The sequence below is a fragment of the Quercus suber genome, unplaced genomic scaffold (genome assembly GCF_002906115.3).
Source record: "Quercus suber isolate HL8 unplaced genomic scaffold, Cork oak 2.0 scaffold_386, whole genome shotgun sequence".
NCBI lineage: Eukaryota > Viridiplantae > Streptophyta > Magnoliopsida > Fagales > Fagaceae > Quercus > Quercus suber.
In genome coordinates, this window is record NW_027069838.1 from 460975 (window position 1) to 487597 (window position 26623).

General features: G+C 35.3%; 2 protein-coding genes across 4 annotated transcripts in view; both read left to right on the forward strand.

Annotated features, from left to right (window-relative positions):
* The first annotated feature begins 591 nt into the window (after positions 1 to 591).
* On the forward strand, positions 592 to 5679 carry LOC112011795 (uncharacterized). Of its 3 annotated transcripts, XM_065760897.1 has the most exons (4): positions 592 to 1143; positions 1268 to 1415; positions 4248 to 4414; positions 5196 to 5679. In XM_065760897.1, the coding sequence occupies exons 1-4, from the start codon at positions 1006 to 1008 to the stop codon at positions 5241 to 5243; spliced, it is 501 nt and encodes a 166-aa protein (XP_065616969.1). In that variant the 5' UTR covers positions 592 to 1005; the 3' UTR covers positions 5244 to 5679. The 3 variants fall into 3 exon arrangements, 2 of the variants coding, with proteins under 2 accessions (XP_065616969.1, XP_023899900.2); XR_010623973.1 differs by lacking the exon at positions 5196 to 5679 and having other exon boundaries at positions 1268 to 1419; positions 4248 to 4861; XM_024044132.2 differs by lacking the exon at positions 5196 to 5679 and having other exon boundaries at positions 4248 to 4861.
* A 6760-nt stretch (positions 5680 to 12439) lies between these two features.
* LOC112011794 (uncharacterized protein PHLOEM PROTEIN 2-LIKE A4) overlaps positions 12440 to 26623 on the forward strand; it is a 31903-nt gene continuing 17719 nt past the window's right edge. The window contains exons 1-2 of the mRNA XM_024044131.2: positions 12440 to 12567; positions 12760 to 13016. Coding sequence (XP_023899899.1) covers positions 12813 to 13016 — 204 coding nt within the window. The 5' untranslated portion in view covers positions 12440 to 12567; positions 12760 to 12812. The remainder of the gene's footprint in view (positions 12568 to 12759; positions 13017 to 26623) is intronic.

Genomic DNA, 26623 nt, shown 5'->3' on the forward strand with positions numbered 1-26623 from the left:
AACAGCCTAGTTCTTTTATCCATTCTCTACAAATTTATTGTATTGGGTTTATTAGGCTCACTTCCCATCTCTTTTGGGCTTAGGCCACCAATCTTGACCCTACAATATATATATATATATATATATTATTTTAAGAAAGGTAATAGAATTTTTTAAGAGAAAAGTTAACGGATGCATTAAGGGCATGGGTTTAAGAAATATTAAAAAAAAAATTGAGCAGATTTTTAAAATTTTTTATGGAAAAGAAAATGACAATTGACTTTTTTGACATTTTTTTACGCAATGGTCCATTAACAAATGTCCTAAAAATATTTATTAACATGAATATTTTTTTAAAAGCTCCCATTTAAAAATATTTTCTTTTATATTTAATAATAAAAATATTAATGAATACATTAAAAGCATTGGTTTAAAAATTATTTTTAAAAATATTTTATAAAAAATTGATAAAATAATTAATTCTATTGATAACTTTTTATATCTCTCTTTAGAAATGTTATAAAAACTTTCCATGGTTTTACTAAAAATTGCAAGCACCCGTTTTTTTTTTTTTTTTTTTGATAAACACAAGCACCCGTTAAGGTGAACCATTTAACAATACGAAGATAGGTGATAAATTAGCTAGTCCAATATCTTAGCCCTTTGGGAGATTTTTGAGAACACCGATGAGCCTCCACCACACGAACAAAAGCAAGAAAACATGACCAAACTCAGAAAATATTTCTTCTACCATTAATCCTCAATGGCGATCCCATGTGCATCATCTCTGAAGATATTTCCTCTTTCATCGTTCTCTCGTTGTTTTCCTCCTAAAGCTGATCATGATTCCTCCACCTTTCTTCATCACCATCACCATATGTCCCCAAGACTCATTCTGAAAAGCCTTCCAAACTCATAAAAAACTCTTTCAACTCCTCCTTTCGCCTTTCATATCGATTCTCTGCTGTAGAAGATGACTATGATGATGATGACACCAGTGGTAACTGCAGCTTTGACGAAGCTGTCATGCTCTTCAATGACAGAGAATACTATAAATGCCATGACTATCTTGAAGCTCTCTGGAACATGGCCCAAGAGCCTACCAGAACTCTTATTCATGGCATTCTACAATGTGCTGTAGGATTTCACCACCTCTTTAACCAGGTTGGTACTTCATTTGCAGGTTTAGCTTTATTAATTTATTGGTTTATTTTATTTACTTTCTTTGTTCTTTTTTTTTTCTTTTCAAAATTTGGTTATTGGGTTTTGATGGTTTGTGGTCAATTAGAACCATAAAGGAGCCATGATGGAGCTAGGAGAGGGACTCTGTAAGTTAAGAAAGATGAATTTTGTGAGTGGACCATTTCATCAGTTTGAGCAAGAGATTTCTGCAGTTCTGGATTTTATTTACCAGACCCAGATTGAGTTAGCTGCCTGTGAGTGAGTCTTTATCCAACTTTTTTTTTTTTTTTTTTGCTAATAAGTATATATCCTATTTCCATTGCTTTTAAGTTTAAGTTATTATTGCAGCAGGCTTCCCATTAGAAATTGTGGTTGTGAATAATCCTGTGGTTGTGAATCTTGTGACTAATTGGTTAGAAATTAGGATTCAATTCTAGCTCTTTTATTTTTCAAAAACAATAGGATTTTAACCAATGATGTCCCCTCTATAATCAATTTTATTTATTATAAAACTAAAACATTAATTGATTCTTAATATAGATGAGATTCGAAATTTTGAACCCAAGTCCCTTATGCAGTTGGAATTGTAGCTTTAAGGTGCCTTCTTTATCACAAGGAATGCAGTGGACATGAATATACACAAATTAGTTATCTTCCTTGAAAACCTTGGCCTTGAATTCATTATTGTGTGTTTGTCTTAATTTATCAGAAACCACATAAAAGACCTGAACTTTATACAATGTTTCATAGTAGGTATTAAGTATTTATATTTGTCAATTAAAGACTTAAATTAAATCATTTCAATTTAAGACCTCTATCTATTTCTATTAATCTAAACAGTAACAGAGCATATAAAAGTGGAAAACCCATTTATTAAATTTTGCATTCCACCTAGGCCCTTGTTAATAAATCAATTTGATAACCATTGAACAGAAAAGAGAAGTAAAGAGAAAGTTTCGCTTAGAGTGAGAAAGTGATTGCCAATCTTTTTAAACAATAAAATTTCAGAAGACTGAATTTATCAAACAACTAAAAATATTAAGGTGGACCCAAAAAAAAAAAAAAAAGATTAAGGTGATTGAAATAAGAAAAAATAAATGAAGAATAAGGCCCTGTTTGGATTAGCCCTGTTTTGAGTCATATGACTCAGTTCTCATCACTTAAACTGAGAATTGCGTAGGACCCACTGAGAATTGAGTGTTTGGCTTGATTTCCTCTCCCTTTTTTTTATCACTCAAACTTAGTTTGGGTTGAGTGAGAGTGATGAAAACCAGAAACAAGGATTTGCTGTTTTCTGTTTCTCAAACTCAAACTCAGTGGCAATTTCCGTAAAATGGAAGACCTCGTGGAGCCCACAGCTGGTGTATTGTCATGTCAGCTTGATATGACCGTTGCGAATTTGCCCATTTCTCTTTCTCAGCACCACCACAACAAACCCAGCGCCACCACAGCACCACCACACCAACCCAGCGCCACCACAGCACCACTACAACAAACCTAGCGCTGATCCACACCACCAAAACACCAACCCAGTGCCGATCCACACCACCACCACAACAAACCTAGCACCGGTCCACACCACTGAAACACCAACCCAGCACCGATCCACAACAAACCGATTCAAGCCACACCGTGACCCATAACCTGATCTCCACCGTAACCCAACCCCAACCGATTCAAGCCACGCCGTGACCCATAACCCGATCTCCACCGTAACCCAGCCCCAAAAACCCAATCTCAAACTCGATCTCCACCGTGAAACCCAACCAACACCTAAATACAGATTAAAGAGGGGAGAGACAGAGAAAGCTAAGAAAGAAATAGAGAAAAGTGGAAAAATTTGAAAGACAAAAAAATTTGATAGAAAAGAGGGAGGGTCAGAGAAATGAAAGGCGAGAGGAAGAGTGGAAGATTTTTTTTGTTAAAAAGCCGCAGGTAGCAACAATGTTGCACTGGGTAGTGTCAGTGGTGGGGTCCACGGATTTGGGGAAAAGTGGTAGAGATATGTAACTAAGAACTCAACCCAAACATGTGTTTTGCAATTTTTGAGTGAAACTGAGTTTGAGAATTGAGTTATGAGTTTTGGGTTTGAGTTATGGAAATTGAAAACTGAGAATTGAGAATTAAGTTAGCTCTAAACCAAACGGAGCCTAAGTCTTTCAACATTTGGGGGGGTTGGGGATGAGAACGAGTAGAAATATTGGGCATTAATAAGTTGGGTGTATATGGTAAGATGGGCTAGGGTTATTATGGGTAATTCCAATTGTAATGAGTCAATTTGGGTTTTTTCTTTGTCAATCTGTTTCTAAACTTTGGTCTTTCGGTTTCTTCTATAAGGGACTCAAAGGAGCTTAATTAGAGAGTTAAAGATGGTTGATCATGGTAATTAACCATTTTATGTTGTGTAATTAGCATCAACAGGTGATATGAAGGAAATAGATATTTACACAATATAAATCGGATTTTGTTCTTACCATGTTATTTAGTCATAACTCAATGAGGAACTCTGCATACAGCCTCATAGTACAAACCTCAACTCTTTTCCACATGCGGGAATTGGAAGACTCTTTTTTATTAGGATTTTGATTATCTTACATCCACCATTTTACAATTTTTTTTTTTTAATATCCACTTTTATGTGTTAAAATATGGACATTTCCACATCAATTATGGATATGTTTGTCAAATAGTGGATATATATATATATATATATATATTTTTTTTTTTATATGTTAAAATATGAACATTCCCACATCAATTATGAATATGCTTGTGAAATAGTGGATATATATCCTTGCACAAGTACTATAAGACAAGTATCTATTATCGTATATATACCAAATTCAACGGCTATTCAGATTGAACCCCCACAACAAAGGAAGAGCACCAATGATGTGGATAGTTGTGGTTGGAAATTTGGAATAACTAGGACACAATGTAGGAATTGCATGTTGACATATTACAATTGAGACGCTCCTAACATTGTAACTAATCAATCTGTGTTATTTTTGTACTAATAAATCTAACACTACGATCTTGTATTGATATGAAGGAAATTGCTGATTATATTTCCTGGATTTCTACAGGCACTGATGATCTTTGTCTGACAATGGATCGATCAAAGAGATCATACCAACTTCTAGGGGGCTACGACACTAGACAGCATCTATATAGTCTTCAAAGTGACCCTAATCAAATAGTGTACATTATGTTCTGCCCCCAGAGGTCTTATGGTACCAATATGGCACCAAGGGTAAAGCTTCCGATCCTTAATGCAACCAAAGAACACCTCTTGGCCTTCGAGTATAGATGAATTTATCCTAAAAGTAATTATGTAGTTGTTTATTTTTGCTAAACAACAATTATATAGTTATTGTAGATATTAGTTGGTTGAACGGGCTTAAGATTGGATCCCACTTGCAATAAGGTAGGGTTTGAGCACTTTTTTACCCACATTTCACACATTTTCACACACTTTTTTACCCACACGTATTTTAAAAAAACTCAAACAACATTACTCAAACTCCTCTACCAAACGGGCATGCTCTCACATCTGTTATTTTACATCCATTTTCATTTTTTTAAATGCAGACATTTTCATATCAATTGTGAATATTGATGTGTACAAAGTAGTGTATGTAAATAATTACTCTTCTTTCGATTGATTATTGGAACCCATCATACTCCGCCCGCCCCTTTTAAAGAAGCTTGAAACTTTCTCTTTCTAAAATTCCATTTTGGATTAAGACTACTCTTCTTTTGATTGAATATTGGAATCCAACATATTGGAGTTGGTAAGCTCATTTATTCTGATCTATTTCTTATTCAACCATTAGAAATTTATGAGTTAAGTTAATTGGAACCCACAGCTACTTTTGATTAAGGTCTTGATCTTTCACATCTTCCATTATATGTGTATATATATATGTGCGTGTGTGTGTGTATATATATATACATATTCACAATCACTTTTATGAGTTAAAATGTGAAGATTCTCACATCAATTATGGATATTTTTTTCTTTTTATTATCAGTGTGCAAGTACTGCAAGACGAGTATATATTATCCAAGTTGGACAGTAAACCCCAAAAGGTTGGTGGTTAAGTACTTTCGAAGTTCTCATGATATCCATGAGATTTTTGGAGCCACTTCCAGTATTTGAGGGTCACTTTCAAGAAATTCTTCCTCGTAGTAATATGGTGGGTATGGAACAGGGGAATTGCATTCACTGTGCTATAATCAAATATTTAAAGAGGCATTAGAGATGGTTGTCAAAAGTAGGAGTGTTGTAAATATGATGGCCTGGAATCATTGGAGAGAGTGTCCGGCCCTTTTTCTTCACTTCAAATGTTTCGATCCTCTACATATTTCGGCCCTTAACCACTGCGTCTTTCACGGTTTCACCTATCAGAAGAAGTTGCTTAAATTCATATCAAAACCGTAGGCCGACCTTTATTGCTATATATACTGACACTCCACTGTAAATGAATGTAGCAGAAATATATCCTCTCATATGAATGCACAGCTGGATGACCACTTAATTAGATTGAAATTTACATATACGTTGTTCTTTAGATTTCTTTCTTATATTTCTTTTATTTCACAATAGAAAACATATTATTAGAATTTATTTTATTTTATTTTAAATTCCCTGTTAGAACCCCTGCAATCTGTTATCCTCCAACGATTTATCAAGGACTGACTTTCTAGAAAAAAAAAAAAGTTTCAAGATATTTTTAGAACTCTAACTAGTAATCCAAGATGGTTCAACCACAAAGAAGCAATTTCTATATGCTCATGCGTCCTATACTTGTGCAGATTCATGATTTCTTTTTCTTTTTTTTTGAGAATCAGATTCATGATTTCTTGACAGCAAATTCCGTACGGCTCAAATTAACATTAGCTGATCCATAATTGAGGAGTTGCTTGTAACGTCCTGGGAATATTAATGCACTTTTACCAAATGTTTGTTGAATAATAATGAACCAAGTTGGCACGGCCTTGGGAATATTAATTGCAACTTATTGCTGAAGGCCCCGTATTAAAAACTATAGCATAATTCCAAATTGAAAACAACAAATCCGTCATATGATCCACTTTGAACCAAATTTTTTATATATAAACTTTTTAATTATGAATAAGTTAACAGATGCCCTACCACCGCCACTTCTAGGCGAGTTGGTACCCGGTTATGTAAGTGACCTATTACTCGGGGGTTCAAGCCCCCGCATTTACCTAGCAAAAAAAAAAAAAAGTTAACGGATGCTCGAAGAGTATTAATTTATGAAATATTTTTAGAAATATTTTAATGAAAATTGAAATAACAACCTACTTTTTTGATAAAATTTTATATTTCTAAAAGTTTCCTAAAATAGTATATTAACAAATGACCAAGACCAAGGTTATCAAGATTGAGTCCTACACAGAATCAGTGAAAGGGTTTGGGAATCGGATTGTCGGATTGTAAGATCCTACTTTTCGATTTAAAAAATTATAATGAAAATACCATAATTATAATTCATAATATATATTAAAAAAAACATTTAAAAAGTAATTTTTAATACAAATTGATGAAATTACTAATAAAAGGTAAAGTACAAAATTAAAAACATTATCACTGCCTCATTGAAAACATAATTTTTCAGATGAGATAAGTTTAGAAAATTAAGCCATCACAATTCATAATAAACAACTATAATGAATTAAGTCATACGTACACTAGCTGGGAACACATTATATCAATTATAATTTTATTGTTCACAATAAAAAGTAAGCAACTAAGAGCTAATACATCTCATATTCTCATGCGTAAGCATTAACAGCGGAACTTAAAAAAAAAAAAAAAAAAAAAAAAAAAAAAAAAAAAAATCATCATTGTTGTCTATGGTCTCTCCTATAGTGGCATCATTGTCGAATTTATCAGAGTTTTGCCCTTGCCTCCAACTTTCTAGTAGTTTAGTCTCTTCTCTTCTCTTCTGTCTTTTGTGATTTTGTTTATTACATTGAGTTGTTAAGGTGATGACTTATAACTGAAATGAGCCTTAGGTTAGGGTTTTATTTTTTCCTTTTTATATATGTTTTTTGTTATATAATTTGGACTAGGAACACTGAGTTGTTTATTTAATTTTATCAGTTTGGGGCATTGGGGCTCCATTTGGAGGCCCAAAAAGATGATTTTTTTTTTTTTTTTGAATTTTCCTCTATATCACATAATCTTTAGTATCACTATAGGATCGAGATTCTTTAAGATCCTAAGATCTGGATCGAGATCCTAAATGGATTTAACCTTAGTAGAGAACCTAGTGAGATCTAAGACAGTTTAGGGACATATATAGGATCTTAGGATCGTAAGATCGTACGATTTGGATTAGGATATTGATAACCATAACCAGGACCCTTTAATTAAATTTTCATGCGAATAAAAAAGAGTTGGCATGGGATTGCCAATATTAATTGCCACTTATAGGCATCTATATTCACATCTAATGTCTCTATATTAATTAGGTGCACTACTTGAAATATCATTAAGCCAAGATAATAATAATAATAATAATAATAATAAAGCATCATGAATGGAAAGGATGTATTGTAAAAGTTGGTCATTAGTAATTTAATAAATGTTAAGTGAAAGCGAGGGAGTGCTCTGGAAAGGATTTGCTAATCCATGCAGTTTTAGTTTTGCAGTATTGAACCCTATCAAGTATGATTGTTTAACTTATTACCCACAAACCAATGATATCCTCAATAACATATGACTATAGGTCATAGAGATGGAATAATTAAGTCATAAGTCATTCGTTGATTGACTCAAGGTTTTCAAACCCGGACCGTTTATTGAACCGTAAAAGTGAGAGTTTCAAGGTTTCTGAGGTCGAACCGAGGTTGAACCGGAGTCGAACCGTAATAATATCATAATTAATTTAATAATTATTTTAAATATAAATAAATGTATAAAATTATTACAAATAAAATATTTTATTAAAACAGTATAAATAAATATAGAGATGCAGCACTTTTTAGTTTAAAATATTACTTTAAAGTTTACCTTAATATATTAAATTAAAAAGTTTAACGTTTAAAAAGTTCAACATTTAAAATTAAATATAAAAATAATTGAAATGTCCACTAATGTATTTAATCTACCATTTTCCCAAACAAACTCTCTTCCCCATGTCACTATTCCCTATTCTCATAAAACCATCAGACCCTTGCCCACTAGTACACTGCCACTAGGCCGGCTAGTCTTTTCTTTCTTTTCCTCACAGGCTTCTTGTTTGTCTTAATATATTAAATTAAAAATTTTAACATTTAAAATTAAACATAAAAATAATTGCACCATTTAATTTACCCTTTCCCCAAACAAACACTCTTCCCCACGTCAGTATTTCCCATCCTCATACAACTATCAGACCCCTGCACACTCCACTAATACACTACCACTAGGCCGGCTAGTCTTTCCTTCTTTCCCTCTAGCTTTCTTGTTTTCTTTCTCTCTCGCCCCTCTCTCTTCCATAACTGATCTGAGCAAACTCTTCTCCCTTTCTTCCAAAACAAATTCGAGCAAAATCTCCCCCAAAACATCAATTTAGCAAACAAGATCTACTACTTTCTGCTACTTCCGGCGAGTTTTCAGTGAATATTTTCAAACAAAAAGCCCAGGTCTGACCGGAAAACCTGTGCACAGTCTAAAATGTCCATTTCGTTGCTTTTTTTTTTTTTTTTCCAAGGTTCAAATACAAATGGAAGTAAGGAACCGTGAGAAGCGGTCCGGTCACGGTTCTCAGAACCATGAGGTCCGACCGCGGTTTGCACGGGTCCCGGATTTTTTCCCATAGAACGGTTTTTGAAGCTAAAAGAACTGCAAAAATGAGCGGTTCGAGGTTTTTCCGGTCGGACCGTACTGTCCGGTCCGGATTTCAAAACTATGGATTGACTTATTATGGTGAGAATCTACTATGAAACGGTATAGTTGATCAAGATTCACGTTGAAGATTGTAATTTGGAAGTGCAATATGGCATATTAAATTTTTGGATCCATGAGAGTTCATGTTTGTAATAGGAGAGGAGTATTCCCTGACATGTATATTGTTGCTGATTAACTATTTAATTTTATTTACTTGTGTGTTAACCTCATTTGATATGTGTGTGCACCAAAATTCGGAAATGTTAACTTCTGAATTCTCTCATTCTTATGTCAAATTTAGGACTTATAGCAGCAGCATGTGGGGAGTTGGATGTTGCCTTACACAGCTGTAGGAGCTAAAGGACTGTCCCGAATGGAGTAGTCAATTGTACCGAAATGTAACTCCAGCTAAGTGCACTAAGGGTTGCCTGATGGTGTTTATAGCAATGGCAATGGGATCTACTTGTGAAGGTTGTTGGTGCCTTATATTATAGGATCTCTTTGTGGTGTGGTTGGTAGGTTTTGTGAGGCCTTATAGAAGAAATTTAGGATTGTCTGTACAGTAATTTGGGTACCGGTAGGTATAGCTTTCCAAAGGACACATAGAGCAGCATTCTCCCGGTCTTTTTAACGGGATAGCTTGTTATTGTTGTATTTCATGAGAAGGTATTGAGAGTTACCTCTCTTTACACCATTATTTTATCATGTTTTGGTGCATTTATTGTACCCTAATTATGCCTAGACTCTTGCAGTATGTACTCTGTATACACTGAACTTTGTGCAATGAACTCTTTCCCTTTCCTAAAAGAATTCATCTCCTTCAAAATTGGATCATCCCTTATGATTGTTTCTTACCAGTAGCAAAAGCACAAGTCACCGGCCTTACCTCCTTTTTCTGGTTATCACACGCACGCGCGCGCGCACGCACACACACACATATATATATATATATATATATATATATAATTATTATTATTATTATTATTATTATTTTTTAGATTAGAACATTCCATGGTTGAAGCAAGTGGAGAATCTTGGCATTGTTCATGACTTCATGTCAAATTGATGGTTTAGCTTCAGGGGCCTTGTGGCAATCGATGATCAGTTCAAGTACACCACTCTTTATCAATTATCAAAATAAAATATGGCTTATGAATATGAAACTACAGTGCTTGCAACTACGTCAAAAGTTATTGGATAGTTAAAAGCAAATCTCTGGAAAAGACCAAGTAAGTTGGCCCATTCTTTCCAATGGCGGTGGACATTGTTGGAAGGGTGAGTTTGTAAAAGGATAATTACAGATTATCTACATAAGATTAGTTTTGAATTCATTTGGTCTATCAATAATTTGAAATTGTTATTTTACTCATCCGAGATTGGCTCTATTATGCAATTGTTACTGACTTCGTCACTTTCACCATTAAAAACAAAAAGAAAAAAAATCATAAAAAAATAAAAAAATAAAAGAAAAAGAAATCAAAATCTAAAAGTTAAGGTTTCGAATATAACATGGTTCACAAGCCATAATTTCTCTCGTCTGGGCCTGTTTCTCCGTTAGCCTAGACTCACCCTCAAAGCTTCTCAATGCCCACAAGCCCACTCCTCTCCACACCAAACTCCAAAGCCCACATCTCTAGCTTCACCCCCTAATCTCTACAACGCAAATTTCTATTCTAATTTTAGAGCCCAATATCCACCTCAAATCCGACAATCACACCCCTAATCTCAATCTCCCCCAACTCTCACAAAAATGCTGGGCTTTGGTCTCCCTAACTGTTATTCCCATGGACCCACCTAATATCAATTAAAATTTCCCTAAACCCATCTTGTAAGACATGAACCCGGAGGATGTCCTAGTCTCTCCACCTGATAATTCCTTCAATGTAGCAATCCAGAAACGCAAAAGTGAACTCACTATAAGAGCATCAACATTCAGAATTGCAAATGCCATATCTAAGCTTCATTTAGCATTTTTCTCTCAAAAACTTCCCACATCCGGAATTGTAAACACCAACTATTGCAAAAAATTTTGCAATAGGTGCTACAGTGCAATTCTAAAGATAGAATTGCACTGTAGCACAATTCTTAAAAAAAAAAAAAAACTAATATTTTATTGTGATGGTGATTGGGAGAAAGAAAAAATAAATGATGGTAATTAGAGAAAATATTATTTTATTGTGTAGATATATTATTTTAATGAGTAGAATAGGAAAATAAAAGTTTGGGATGTTGGAAGTATTGTATAATGGGATGGTATAATTGATAAAGTAACTTTTTGGGATGGTAAAATAGAATAGAGTAGCATTTCCTGATGCTAATGCATTTCCTGATGCTAATGCTCTAACAGAATTGGTTCCCGCTAAAAAGGTCAAGTTGCAACCTATTATGAGAGATTGCGCTCCCAGCACTACCAACACCACCACAGCCCAACCCCACCACTACTGCAAACCTACCCCACCCAAAATCAACCAAACACCACTTTAAATTAACCAACCACCACTAACCACAACCTAAGATCAACCCAACTACCACCGGCCACAGTAAACAATCATCAAACAAAACCCACAACAATAACTAAAAAAACATCACCGCAAGAGAGAGAGTAGAGATCTGGACGGCATGGCGAGATGTTGGTAGACAAGATTGGTGGCTTGGTGAGTCACTGCAAGAGAGAGAGGAGAGATCTGGATGGCATGGTGAGATGGGGGCTTGCGAGATTGTTAAAAAATTGCCATTTAAAAAAAAAAAAAAAGGTTTCTCACATTAAGAAACGATAAAATCAATAGAAATATTTTATAGATTTTTATGTGAGATTTTTATTTATTAGTTAATTGTATACTTAAATTGGATGAAATGCCTAAATGGAATAAATTTGAAATTTAATGAACTCAATTGAATTAAAGAAAAGTTAGAGGACTAAAATGAATTTCAGTCAAATTTAGAGGATACAATTTACATTTGCATTTTAATTTTAATATTATTTTTATTTACATAACAAAAAACAGCAAGAAAAAAAGGTTCATCTCACCATTTGTTTGAGAGATAATAAATAATAATAAGTGGAGTAGGGTTCATTACATATAAATAATTTTAAGATCTGTTTGATAATGTTATTCTAATAATGTTATTTAAATGTTATAAAAATACATATTATGTTGTTTAAATAATATAATTAAAAGGCCCTTATACTCACCGCTAGAAATCACGACTTCAATTACATTTTAGAATGTGTAAAACTGTATAAAACAAAACAATTTGTGTGTATCACGTTTAAAGACAATTAAGCAAATAACGACCCCCGATCGTGTCATGTTCCTTTTTGGTTCCACCAGTTCTGTGGGCCATACTCAGCAAATAAAGACCGCTCATTCCCCTTAATGAATCCCAGACGACCATAAACAAATAAACGAACCCAGGTCTTCCCTCAAGTCCTCGCTCTGTCCCTCTGAAAACCGGTTCTAGAGGAAGGAAGAACTCCTATCGATAATGCATCCAATAAAAGTGTACGTTGTTGTTATTGTTGTTCCTTTCTTTCCCTTGTACAAACATGAAAGTGTACTTATGATTTTTTAATTTAGAAAATTGTGCTTATGATTTGGTCGTGTTGTATGCTGGTTTTTTCCTTTTCTTTTGTCTCTGGAATTGAGTTTACCTTTTTAGGTTTTTTATTCATTTTTCTTTCTTTGTTAATGCAGAGATCCAACAAGTAGAACATACCAGTGTTAAGACAAACTCAGTCAAGGAAATAATGGAAACTGAAATCCAACAAGTTGAACAAAACAGTGAGGCAGACCCAGTCAAGGGAAAAGAAGTTACAACAAAGAGAGGAACAACGCCCCCACTTAATTTCCTGGCGATCTTGAATGATGCAAACAAATTGATCAAGGCGTCTTCCCCTGACGAGCTGTGTGATAAGCTCTATGCTGGAGTGTTCTTAGAGCCAAATGCACTGGCAAGTTCCCTATCGCTTTCCTCCGATCTTATATAAATAGATGGAACATTGTCATATATTCAGTACATATTTCAAAATCCAAAACGATGCACCTATATATAATAGTACGTTTATATATAAATATTAGGATAAATTGCAAAATATACCCTAAAATTTTTAGAAATTTAAACATTAAAATTTGATAATTTTAATTTTACATCATGAAATTTGGTTCTGTCAACAAAAACGCACTCTCGGCTAATCTTGGTTGTTAAGTGATATGTTAACACATTGACATGTTTATTTATTTTTTCCATATCATCTATATCAAAATGGTACCATTTCGCCCAAGAAGAAACACAAAACACAGTCAAACTTAAGACACTGTTTCACATCACAATTCCCAAACTCAACCACAGCAAACTTAATAGTCTACCTAAATCAACTTGTATTTGTATTTTATGTTTTATAAATCCTGAAAAATTGTCTTCAAATTTTTGACGTCAAGATCATTTTGTTGCATTTCTTTTCTACATGCTAGAATATTAATGGATTATTTTAGAATTTATGCTTAAGGATCTGTTTGAGATCTGCTTATTTTGCTGAAATTAAATTTTTTTTGCTGAAAGTACTGTAGATAAAGGTAAAAGTTAGCTAAAATAGTATAGTGGGAGTGCAATGGGATCTATGAATAGAAGCAAAAATAAGTTGAATAGTAAAATAAATTAGCAAAATTAATCATGTCAAATGGACACTAATTTAGTTTGATTGTCAAGCCTTAATTATCTCCTTTTACGTTTTATGATTACCTCTAGTGCATTGATCTAGATTTGTTGGTCACTGCCTCCACTCCAAGATCCTTTTGGTGAGACGTGGGGTTTGATAAGCCCTACCTCCTTGGCCATTTGGACTGAACTAGGGAAAATAACAACCATTGCATTGTCTTCATTCTTTGAGTTTGTAAAGTTGTAATTTACAACTATTTTATGTTGGCTTTAATTCCGTGCCAAAGTTAATTGTAATTATGTTCAATCTTATGTACCCTATATTATTTGTGGGATTTCATTGTAAGGGTTGTGTGTGTGAAAGAGAGAGTGTGAAGACTCAAGACAATTGAAGACTAAAGCTGTTTTCGCGGGTAGCTCGCGAGTAAGCTTCCCGCTAAGTAATGCATGTGCCATGCACATGACTAAAATATGAAGAGTCAGGACAGGATGGAGACAGCTAGTTATCACAAGTGTCTCGCGGGTAAGGCCTTCCAGCGAGATACCCGCGAAACATTCTATTTTACTGAATTGTCATTTTTGATACACACTATCTGTATCCCCACTATATATATCCACATTACCCACAGATGTTGAGGAATACTTCTGAGAGAAAACTCTAGTCACAAATCTTGAGAGTTAGAGATTGTTATACTTACAATTCTCTACACAATTCATTGTGGATTTTCCTCAACTCCTGCCTCTCCATTTCCATACACTTGAGAGGTTGATAGCCCAAACACTTACCACACCCTTTCAGAGTGTCAAGTGAGGTTTTGGTGCTACTGGAAAGTATTGGAAGAAGCCAGGCTTTGGCGGATGCAATCGGGCGTATTACGGGATCTGGAGAGCTAGACAAGACACGGTTCCAAGAAGCCTTGTTGGAGTAGGAGCTTGGAGGGCTTAGGTGCGTTGGGTAGATTAGGCTTGGAGGGTTTCTCACTATTTGTGTATCCCAACTAATTGTCTAGTGGACTGATTACCACTTGAAGGGCAGCGGAGAGGTTTTACAATGAGTACTTCAGTTTTCTCTTTGATAACACATCGGTGTGTTATCTTGTGTTTGCATTCTTCTTCCTTACTCTTCTTTCAATTTATTGCTGTGTTATATTGATTATGGATTAGAGTAGTTTATTTGTTTATCCGCTTGCATTTACTTTATTCTGCACTTAGTATAAGTTAGAGTAAAATCTATTGAGTCGTAATATTTAATTTGGAGGTCTAAACAGCTCTTGTCTTGCTCTCAAATAGGGTTGTAAACGAGTTGAGATTTGTTGAGTATTTAATGTTCAAGTTCGGCTTGACAACAAATGTAAAATGTTCAATATTGGCTTGAGCTTGAATCAAGTCTACAAATAATATTTGAGCTTGAGCTCGACTTGGCTTGGTTTAATTTATTAGCCAAGCTAAGTTTGAGCTTAAACTCAAGCTCAATATCAAGCTCTTGAACTTGAAATTCAACATAAGTACATGATCAAACCCATATTAAGCATATTATCAACCCCATTTGGTTTGGACGATCTCAATTCCCAATTGATTAAAGACTTAGTAATATATGAGTTTATTTTTTAGGCACATATCAAACTTATTACCAAGCCGTTATACCAGCCTAAGCTCTACTTGTTTTATTTATTTATCAAGCCCTATTGTTCATGAGCCTATTTGTGAACAAGTTTCTTAATTTGGGCTTGGCTTGTTTAATAAACAACCCTAAATTAAAGCTCAAACTTGACTTGTTTATAAACAAACAAGCACAAACAAGTTTTTTATCGAGTCAAGCTCGAGCTATTTATTATCGACTTGGTTCATTTATAGCCCTTAGTAGTAAGCATTTTGAAAATTGCCCTTATCAGCACTTCTTTTTGCACTCCTTTTGCTCTAGCTAAAACTTTCAAAGAGGCTCTCTTCTTTGCCAATTTGCTTTCCTCAATTAGCCTTTCTTGTAGCTCTTTGGATGGATGTATTAAGTTTAGATCTATAGGACTAAAGGGCACTTGGTAATCTTGGTTAGGGTTAAATAGAGGTGAACTTGGGCTTCCTAAATTGGATTTGGTATTTTTTGGGTTGACTAGTGTAAGTTTCATGTGTTTTGGCATTGTCAAACCATGCCAAATTATTTGTCTTTTATTGAGTTTTGATGTATCTTAAAGTTGTAATTGAAGATCAAGTTGAAGACACAAAATCTACTCAAGAAAAGCTCAAGAAAAGTGCATTTTCAGCATGTACCTTGATACTTTCTCGATTTATTGGAACCCTCCTTGATTCCTCCTCAATCTATCGAGAATCCTTCTGCCTCCTCGATAGCTAGCTCAATACCTCAACTCATCAAAGGTCTCATCCTTTTCTATCCTTATTTCTTCAAAACTACTGGTGAGTCTTTGAAGCTTAGTAGTCTTTATTGTCTAGTACTCTCATAAGTGGTCTCAAGAATGGTCCATGCTTTAAAATTAGCTTGTTTCATTAGTTTCTTAGGTCATCATATCTTGTGTTATTTACTATTTCATTTTGCATGATTTTGATGTTTGATTGTTTAACCAAGGACTATTCATAATAGATATAATTAACAACTTTACTTTAAAATTTGTTAATTTTATCAACCAGAATTTAAATTTCCCAACAATTAGTATACGAAACAGGGAGGGCCTTTTCCTATTGGGTTTGTTGTAGTTATGGTCTTGTAGGAATAGTGAAGTGCTGGTTTGGGCTTTAGTATTTAAATTTGGGTCATGTTAAGGGGTCCCTTAGAAAAATTGTTAATAAGCTATTTTAAAAAGGTTTTGAATCTATTTTCATGAGAAACATAAAAAGCCATAAAGAAAATAATTATTACTTTTCTTTTCCTATAAAATGCTTCAAAAAATATTTCTTAAATTAATGCCCTTAGGGCTGCCGTTAACTTTTTCCTTTAAAGTTTGTGGGTCCTTAGTAACATTTGGGTTATTTTTTAGTAAATTTAAACTAGTTTATTTAAAAATTTCTTGTCAATTCTACTCTACTCCTTATTTCAAACAAACTAGAATTCAAGTTGGAAATCAACAAACTTGTGACCAATTGGTTACAAATTTTGTTGGTCAAAGGGATCTTGACATCATCCCCCCATAGGCTTTTTCCCGATAAGACAGTTTTGAGTCCTGACTCCTCTCCACCTCGAGCCTCACCCACAGCACTTTTGCATCCATTCTCATTTCCATCAAACATCAGATCAGTTCAATGCTCTCCTTATTTCCATGTGTATGTAATACACGTGTCAAAGAAATTATGAAATAATTTGTGATTTCAGAACTACTCTTTTCCATAGCTTCCTCCTATTCCACCATGGTATTCCAACTGTCAATTGTAGATTGGACTTCATTTGGAGCTGAACTCAAACCTTCCATGGGATTACCTTGTTCACCTAAGCATTCATCACGATCTGAATTATATAATTTCCTCCATATTCATCCTAAGTTGAAATTCATTTTTTTCCTTTAACCAACTTCCAAACCATCTGAATTTAACTCCCTCTTTTAATAGTAACTGGGTGTTCTTATCAGAAGGTCCAGACCATAGATGAGCCAAGCACCTGAATTGGAACCATCAAAGAACAGAGTCCTGGAACAAGTTGACTCTGCATCTGCATAAACAACAGTAGCTTGGCATTTGGTCTATAAAGCTACTTGTAGTTTTAGGCTTAATGATTAGTAGGTTAGTTATATTTACAGACACATGTTAGTAGCTGGTTGGGTATTTTCATAACTAAGTTTTGGAGGGAAACCAATATAATTTGGGAAATTAGTTTAGGGAGTTAGTTATATTTATCTTGTATACATATCTCTGTGTACATTCAGTTTTCTAATTAATGCAAAGTATTCATTCATCAAACTTTCATATGATATCAGAGCTCTCTGAATTCTTCTTAGATATTTTCTCTCTTTTACCTTGAAAATTCTTCTCTAAGTTTGAAGGTCCTTCAATGGCAATAACTTTTGATTCAGTCATCACCATTGATGAATCACACCCTTTCTTTTTGCAGTATGGAGAAAATCAAGTGCAATTTTAGTTGCTTAGCCTCTAGTCAATGATAATTACCCTACTTGGGCCAAATCAATGTAGAGAGCATTGGGTGCAAAAAACAAGTTAGGGTTTATTGGTGGAAGTCTTTCATTGACTCCTGCCATGGCGAAAGTTCCACTGTTCGTTCAAGCTTGGACTAAGTGCAATAACATGGTTGTATCTTGGATATTGAATTGTGTTTCTCCAAAGATTCTTGCAAGTGTTGTCCACAAGAACACAACTTTGGAAGTCTGGAACGATCTTAAGATCAGATTTTCTCAGAAGAATGGACCAAGACTCTTTCAACTTCAGAAAGATCTTGCAACAATTTCTCAAGGAGACCTTTCTATCACAAACAATTTCACTCAATTGAAGGTTTTGTGGGGTGAGATAGAGAATTACAGAGCTTTTTCATGTTGTACTTGTGGTTCTTGCACTTGTTCAATCAATGAGAAGTTAACACAGTATCAGTTACAAGGCTTAGTGATGCAATTCCTTTTGGGACTCAATGAGTCATATAGTTAGATTTGAAGATGTTGGGTTAAGATAATTTGACCTCGGTTAATTAATTCAATTACCCAAGTTGATTAATTAGGTTCAATTGCATGCAAATCGTGAAGGCACCAACAAATCACTAAAAATACTAAGTGCAGTAGAAAATAAATTAGAAACGGTGATTTGTTAACAAATGGGGAAAATCTCGTAAGGCAAAAACCCTATTGGGTGATTTTAAGGTCGCCATTCCTAATAATCCATTAATCAACAATCAAGCAGTTACAAGTATATGAAATCTTTCTAACTACCCTAGCCTATCTTGAAATACCAACTGTATGTGTAAGTTAGATTTAAGCTTATTTATGAAAGTAAAATAAGTTATCTAACAGTACATTTACATGAGAAAGCTCGATAAGATGCAAGATTTTGCATGGCACTCAAGAAAACAAAGAAAGTGATGGTAGGACATGAAAAAGATGCACATTTAGAGAAGAAGAAGAAGCTAACTATCAAGACACCATAGTATGTACGTGGAAAACCTTAGAGAAGGGATAAAAAACCATGATTTGAGCAAGAACACAACATTCTTGCTCGGCTTAGCTTCTATTATGTATCAGAAAGAGATTAGTTTACAATGGAGTTGCCTTTTTCTCCCTACTAACTCTCCACTTTCATCTCAAAATATCTAGTTGGGTTTTTACCCTAGAAGTTCAGCTCCATGTTCCTTTTATACTCTAAGGAACATGGCTAAGTACAAGGACATGTGTCAAGTTGTTACAATCTCTCTCTCAAGATCTTTTTACAGTTGTGAAGTTATCTGCTGATTAAGGGATAAAGATGGCGCCAACGTGGCACTGGGACCCGTAGGTAGGTAGCTTTGACACTGTTTAGGAGACAAGTCTTGGTCATCAAGAGGGACATCAAGAATACTGTGATTGGTACACATGTCTCCAAGGTGACTCACCATGCATTCAACCAATAAGGGATGTCCTCACAGCCTTCAGCTTTGAAAAGTCACTATGTCCCTTTTTGGTAATGCTTGAGTACCGTATAAGGTGTAAATCTTACTTCCTTCCCAAGGAAATCACGCCTTTGGCACTGACCAGGACAAAATCTCTTAGCCATTAACTGCTTTCCTTAATCTCATAGTTGCTCGTGTAGAGTCTAGATTTAACCATTTATGCACTCTCCTATGCCTTAGTGGTGTTATGTACATTAGCCCCCTGACTGTCAATGGCGTTTAATGGCAAAGGCCTTTGATAGTTACATTGGTTCAAAAGCATTAACACTCAATAATCATGCCTTGTGATGTTCAAAATGGACACGTGGCTCGAAAGGGTGCTCCTAGCCGTTTTAGTGTCTTTTCGTTACTTGCGTTTTGGCAGACAGACCTTACTCCTTATAAATGTCATGTCCCTTCAGTTAACTGCAGTTGAAGATTTAAATAAGGAATGTTTCTTCTTCAATCTTCATTCCTTTTCTATTTTTCTGATCTTTCTTCCAAACCTTAACCTCCATGAAAAAAATGTCAAACTCTTCCTCCAACGGTTCTAACTCCCCACAGCACTCCTTAAGTTCTATTAGGAGTGTTTCAAGTGAACACACTCCTTCCCCACCACCAAGTCCCATGCAACCCCCTTTCCTTTTTCCCATTCACCCCTTGCCTCCTCAGGTCTTCATTCCTGAGGAAGTTGCTCCCGTCATCTAGAGTGATGAGGAGGGGGAGGACTCTGAAGACCTTCGGTTAAGGGCCGAAGAGGAAGCTGAAGATGCAGCAAATACTGCATTCTTGGACGCACCTACTCGCTGTAGGAGGAGGCGAAGGCTTGGTCGTTCAAGTTCAGAGTCCAGCGCTTCAGGGCTCTCTTGGTCCTAGAAGGCAAACTCTTTTGACAGCTCTTCCAAGGGCTCCTCTGATGACTCCAACTTGAGAGATGGTGAAGGCGAGAAGGAGGAAGAAAAGGATGATGATGAGGAGATGGAGTACTTGGTTCCAGATTATCCCTAAGAAGACTCTGGGGATAATAGATGCCTATGCACCAAGGTCTCCTTGAATTGTTCGCTGTTGAACCTGCTACTTTTCTTTTTATTTATTTATTACCTTTTTATTTATTTTTTTTTAAAAGTTTATTTTGTTTAGCCAGTTATGGCTTAAGTTGTAAAACTTTCTTTTTCTTATTTTGACTATAGATTTTTGGGTTCTTTTGTTATTAGGAAAGAGGTGATAGGCCAAAAGGGCCAAATCATGTAAATCCCTCTTTTTTGTTTTGTAAAAAGAAAAGAAAAAAACTTTTAACCACAAAAATATGTAAAAGAAAGAAAGTTATTTACTATACGTTTATTGTTCTTCTTTTATGTTGAGTTGTATATTTATTTTATAATGCATTAAATTCCTGCACAACACGCAAAAATAAACATATCACTTAATAAACTGTGAAATGCAATGAATTAAATCATAACTGTTAATGAAGGATTGCGCCTTTGCCCTTGGACTATAAAGGTGGTTTTTATATATATATTTATTTTAGCACCATTAACTTCCATTTTCTGTCAGAAATTTAGTTTCTTCCCCATGTTGAGACGTGCCAATTTTGAAAAGATATCTCCTGTTTTGAACCAATTTCTTTTGGAGGGAAACATTGACTTCTCAAAGTATAAAAGGGAAACAAATATTCCCTCCCATATTTTTCTCCTTTTTCCCTTATCTTTTCTTCTTCTTCTTCAACCCGAAACCCAAACCTCTTCTCACAGATCAAACCATGGGTGTAAAACGTGGTCTTTGATCTAGCTCGGCCAAATTTGCAAAATCTTCTACCTCGAAAGGTAACAAACCTCTTCTTGGAGGGGATGAAAATCCTTCCATAGAAGAACAGTGGATCATACCTCCCTTCTTTAAAGATTACCTATTTGACAAAAGTCTACATTGAGACTCTACCCTTTGTTCCGAAGACCCTTCCTACACAACATTTAGGGAACCTAATAATCTTTTGACCATGGACCTGGAATTTAAACTGTAAGGTTGAGTTTATTCAATCATTTTGTTGGCTTTATTACGTGCCAAATTTTCTAATAATTCAGCACTTAGAAACCCTGTATTTAGGTGGGAGTCATGTAACGGTAGTGTATGAGAGAGTGTGAAGAAAAACTCAAGAGTGTGCAATCAAGAAGAGCGTCACGACTGGATCTCGCGATTGGCTCGCGACTGGCGAGTTGTCAAAGGTGGCACACATGTAAATCATGTAGGGGGAGCTAAAGGGTCACGTCAGCTGTTGCACTATATGACAAAACCTCTAGTTTGGCTAGGCAGTTAGCTCGCGACTTAAACTTGCAACTCGTTCCAGTCGCGAACTCAAGTTGCTAGAATGCCCGGTTTGGTTTTAACTTACTCTTCGCATTCCTTATACACCCTGCTATAAATACCCTTATACCCATGAAATGTAGAGGACTTCTAGAGAGAATTTTAAGAGAGAAATCCTAGAGAAAAACAAGATTAACTCATCCACAATCTTCATCCTTTGATTCTCCAAATTCCTCTACTCTTACCCTCTCCATTGATATATCCTTAAGAGGTACATTAACCAAATCCTTATCTCACCTTACTCATATCTGTGAGAAGGCTTTTTGGTGCTTGGGAAGCAGTTCAGAAGGGACCAATTCATTTTGGTTGATGCATTGGGTGATTGTGGGATCCGGTAAGCTAGAGAAGACAAGGTTCAGCGTAACCATGTTGGAGCAAGAAGCTTGGAGGGCTTTGGTGCACTGGGTAGGTTAGGCTTGGAGGGCCTTCTGCTATTCATATATCCCAACTTTATTTTCTAGTGGATTATTGACTGCTTGGAGGGCGGCGGAGAGGTTTTTCGCCGAGACTTCGATTTCCTCTTCGATAACACATCGCTATGTTGTCTTTGTGTTTGCATCTCTCTTCCCTTGATCTTTGCATTTTAATTACTGCTGTGGATGTGATTAATTTTGGTTTAGATTGTTTTATCAATTTTGTTTTAGCCTATTTTCATTTTCCACACATACATTGTTTGATTATAAGCTTGTTTTGGTAATTTGTGAATTGGGGGTCTAAACGTTCATAGGTGTTTTATACACTAATTAAACATTTAGAAACACATTCCAAGGCTAGGCACTTGCAGGGGAGATTTTACTCCTACCATAGATGTGGTCTTCAAATCTCACACTTCAGTTTCTAGAGGTTGGAAAAGTTGGTGTTAAAGGGTGTTTGCTTATCCTCCCTTTATGGACATCTTGTAGAGAGTAAAGTTTGTAGAAACCATTCTTGTATTCTCCAATTTAGAGATTAGTAAGGACAGTGAAAGCCTACTTTCTCTTTTGTATCGATGGAACTCTGTTACTTACACATTCTTCACAAGGTGTCAAGAAATCTCTATATCTCTAGAAGATGTCTATGAGATATTGAGACTTCCCTTATTCAGAGATGGTGATGTAGTCAACATTTCTCTATTCCCTGATGAATCCAAAGTTGTGAAGTTCCTTGAAGATGCAGTAAAGAAAACTTTAAAGGAACTGGTTCTGAAAGTGGGGAGGGGAGGGAAAGCCCCTAGTAAGGAAGTACCAGAAGATGCCAGTGTTGATGGAGACAAAGGGTTTAGAGTCAATTTCTGGGGATTGATTAGATATTTCTAGAGGGAATATACTGATTGCATGGATAAGGAAGCCAATGAAGACTCCCTGAAGGAAGGCACTGACTTTGTTGTTGGAGAAGATAATTCTAGTTCCTAAGAACTTGAAGCCTTTATTGCCTTTCTACTTTCCCGCCATTTTTTTGAGGGATATCCACATGAAAAGATTCTTAGTAGGCACTTCCCTTTAGCTATCAAACTAGCTAGAGGACAATCTTTCCCCCTTGCCCCATATTTTTTAGGAACTTTGTACTCTCACCTAGATCATTTTACTCTTGACTTGCAATGTTCTTGGGGTAGAATTCAAGTTGAAACTTTCATACCTATTGCATTTTTGTAAATATGGTTATAGGAACACTTTAAGAATTATGCTCTTATTCCTAGAGTATTAAGCTCTTATAAAACCAGTCTACCATCACCCCAAGGTTTGCCATGCTCCTAGTGTTGGAATAAAGTAGCAGTATCTTCCAACAGTTTCTTAGTAAGGTGTTAGATGACCCAACTGACTGGATAGCTAGACCTTATTCTACTTTGGAGGGTGGTCTCCCTCCATTGTTCACTTTTTTAGAAAGCATCTCTGTTTCTCGTTACAGAGATACCCCTTGGTCTGAGGAAGAACTTTCTTTTGTTGCTTGTGCTTTTCCTCCTCATTTTCTGGCTTGTTTTCAAGATAAGTATGAGACTCAAACCTATAACCCCCATAGGTTTGCCCACCAACTTGGTTGTGACCAAGGCATCTTTGGACATCTTTCTACCTCAGCTTTGCCTATCATGGTGGCTTCTTTAGCCTTTAAAAAGGAAAATATCATCTAGATATTAGTATCAAGCCCTAAAATCCCCTTCACTTCCCCCACTAGAAACAAACTGCCTTCCCCTAGGTTCAAGTCGTGGTGGTCAAACATCCTAGAACGTGTTAGGAATTTTGGGGAGAGTGGTGCCCAATGAGTGGATGTTCCACCTATCTTTCAGGGAGATTTGACTTTGAAGCCCTTTTCAAAAGCCAAACCTTCAAGCAACAAGAGAAAGAAGAATGTGAAAACCCCTTCTAGTAAGAAGCCCAAGATATATTCTTTTCTCTATAGTGACTATTTCTTGTAACCTCATCTTTTATCCTTGAACTCAAGTAGCATTTCTTATTTTCTCTATTTTTGACCTTTGATAGGTTACCAACTCTGTCCCTCAAGCTCACCCCAAAGCTAAAGCCATTTCTTCATATGCAAAGGTTTCTATACAAGAAGTGGCCTCTAATGAAGAAACATAGTCTAACACTGAAAGGGAGGATTCCAATCAGGTGTACACCGAAAATCCTCAAGAGAAAGAAGACTTAACAGAAGCTACCTCCAAGGAGCAAGAGGGCGAAAGCACTCCGATAGCATCTGATCCATTGCTCTCACTGGTTTCTCCCAATCTCAGAGTAATTTGTTCTCTATTTCTCTCTAAATATCCCAAAACCATGAGGGATACTAGTAAGTGGACCCTGTCATTTAGAGGCTTTCTCTTACAGCAAATTGGGTCTATCATATCCTAATTGCAGTCAAAGGGTAATGAGGAATGTTTGGCTCTCCCCTTTGACACTTTCCTTTCCACACTAAGTAAGGCTGAGAGCCTAAGTGTCAATGTCGACTGGTTAAAGAGCCATGTCACTGCATTGAGGGACTTAAAGAAGGTAGGACCCTCTGTTCATACTTTCTTGTCCTCACTTCATGATTTGAGAGTTAAAGAAAACTCGTGCATCAAAAAAGCAAAGGAAGCAGAATCAGTGTTACAAGTACATGCTACCTTAATCACTCAGCTCTAGGAATCAATCAACAGACTTCAAGTGGAATTGTCATCCCAGCAAGAAGCAAGTTATGCCCTTTAGACTCAAATATAAGGTGTCACCGCAGAACGTAAATCTCTAAGAGAAAAGATTGAAAAGTTGGAAAGCGAACTAGGAGCTCTAAGCAATCTAGACTTTTCTCTTGAAAATTTTACTTTTCTCACTAAAATTCTCTAGTTTTCAAGCTATAATATATTATTTTTTTTGGTCTTGAAAGGCCATGGGGTTGTACTCTAACTTTACCATGCCTTATTTCGCCACCTATTTAGACTTTGCATGCATATTATGAATATCATATGAAATAACTTTATATAAATCTTTGTTTATAAAAGTGTGGATTTGCAAAAACACTAAATCATTTTTGACATGATGGCCACAAAAAATTATTTTGGCGTAAATACAGTTTTAGTCCTTATATTTTGACTTTTTTCCAATCTGTTCCCTACATTTTAATTTTACCACTTTTAGTCCTTAAACCAATTAACGCGTGTTATTTTCGTCCTTTCCGTCAATCAACCGATGGAAATAGCTAAGGTGGCAGCCGAAGGAATTAAAATATTATAAAAAAAATGCCACATCACCCATGACACATCAGAATATAAATTTTTAAAAAAAAATTAATTTATTAATTTTAACTAAATAAAAAAAAAAATCTTTAGTGATCAAGGACACAGAGGTATAACCTATAGAACAGATCCTGTTCAAGTAAGGTCGTAAAAATAAAATTTCTAGGTTTTAAATAAACTGGGTTTTGTTTTTGAAATAAAATCTTTGCAAAATTGAATCCAATTTAGCTTAAAAACAAGCTCCTAATTACACAAAATTCCAAAAACAATCACATTCTAAAAAATTTGAATAAAATTCATCAAATTGTGAAATTCCAAAAGAGACAATGAAAGAATCATACAATTTGGTGACGACTCTGTAATCACCTTGAGTGGAGCAAGCGACACCGGACCACGGCGATAGAGCTCCATCTCCACAGGGATTATCTCCAACCTAGGCGTACACCACTCTCCACCCTAGCAACACCTTGATTTCGTTTAAAGCTTTCATTTTAGCCAAAAAAAAAAACAGAGAGAGAGTGTGTGTGTGTGAGATTTGGATCTGATCAGAGAGAGAATGGTTGGTTGAGAGTGAATACTGTACCTTCGCACTTAAGGGTTTTGGAGAGAGCGACAGAAGAGGAAATAGAATGAGAAAGAATGCAAAGAATGAAAGATGCAGTTGCGCCATTTCAGATCTATGTATGTATGTATGTAATCTATGAAAATAAGGAGTGGAATTTTGAAGTCAGAGTCATAGATCTTTCCAGTTTAATGCTAGTTAGTTAGAGTTTATCAGTTTAGAGAGAGAGACAAAGAGATTTTATTAATAATTTATAACTTTTTAGAGTCACTTCTAAATCTTAAAATAGCTGAGGTTGGTTGATTTTGTTGTTGATTGTTTGAAATAAACTGGGTTTTGTTTGAGTTTTTGGGTTTCTGAGTGTTTGAGATTTTTGGGTTTTCTTTGATTTTATTATTTTGGCTATGAATCATTGGGGAAGAACGAGAAAAACTGATGGGTTTTCAACATTGGTCTTTGTTCTCTTCTCAAATTTTATCGCATTATTGATTTGATTTTAAGTGGTAAAGGAAGTTGATTCAATGGGTTTAAATTTGAATTCGTGTTCTTAGGTTTTTTTAGGTTTGTGTTCTTGTGTTCTTTGTATTTTTAAATTTGAGTTTGTATTTGGTTCTGGGTTTGTGCTTGTACGTTTTTGTGTTGATGTTTAAATTTGTGATCATGGTCTTGTGTGTTCTTGCTCAAAATGAATTAGATCTAAATTGATGTATTTTATTGTTTTTAATTCTAATTTTTCTTTTT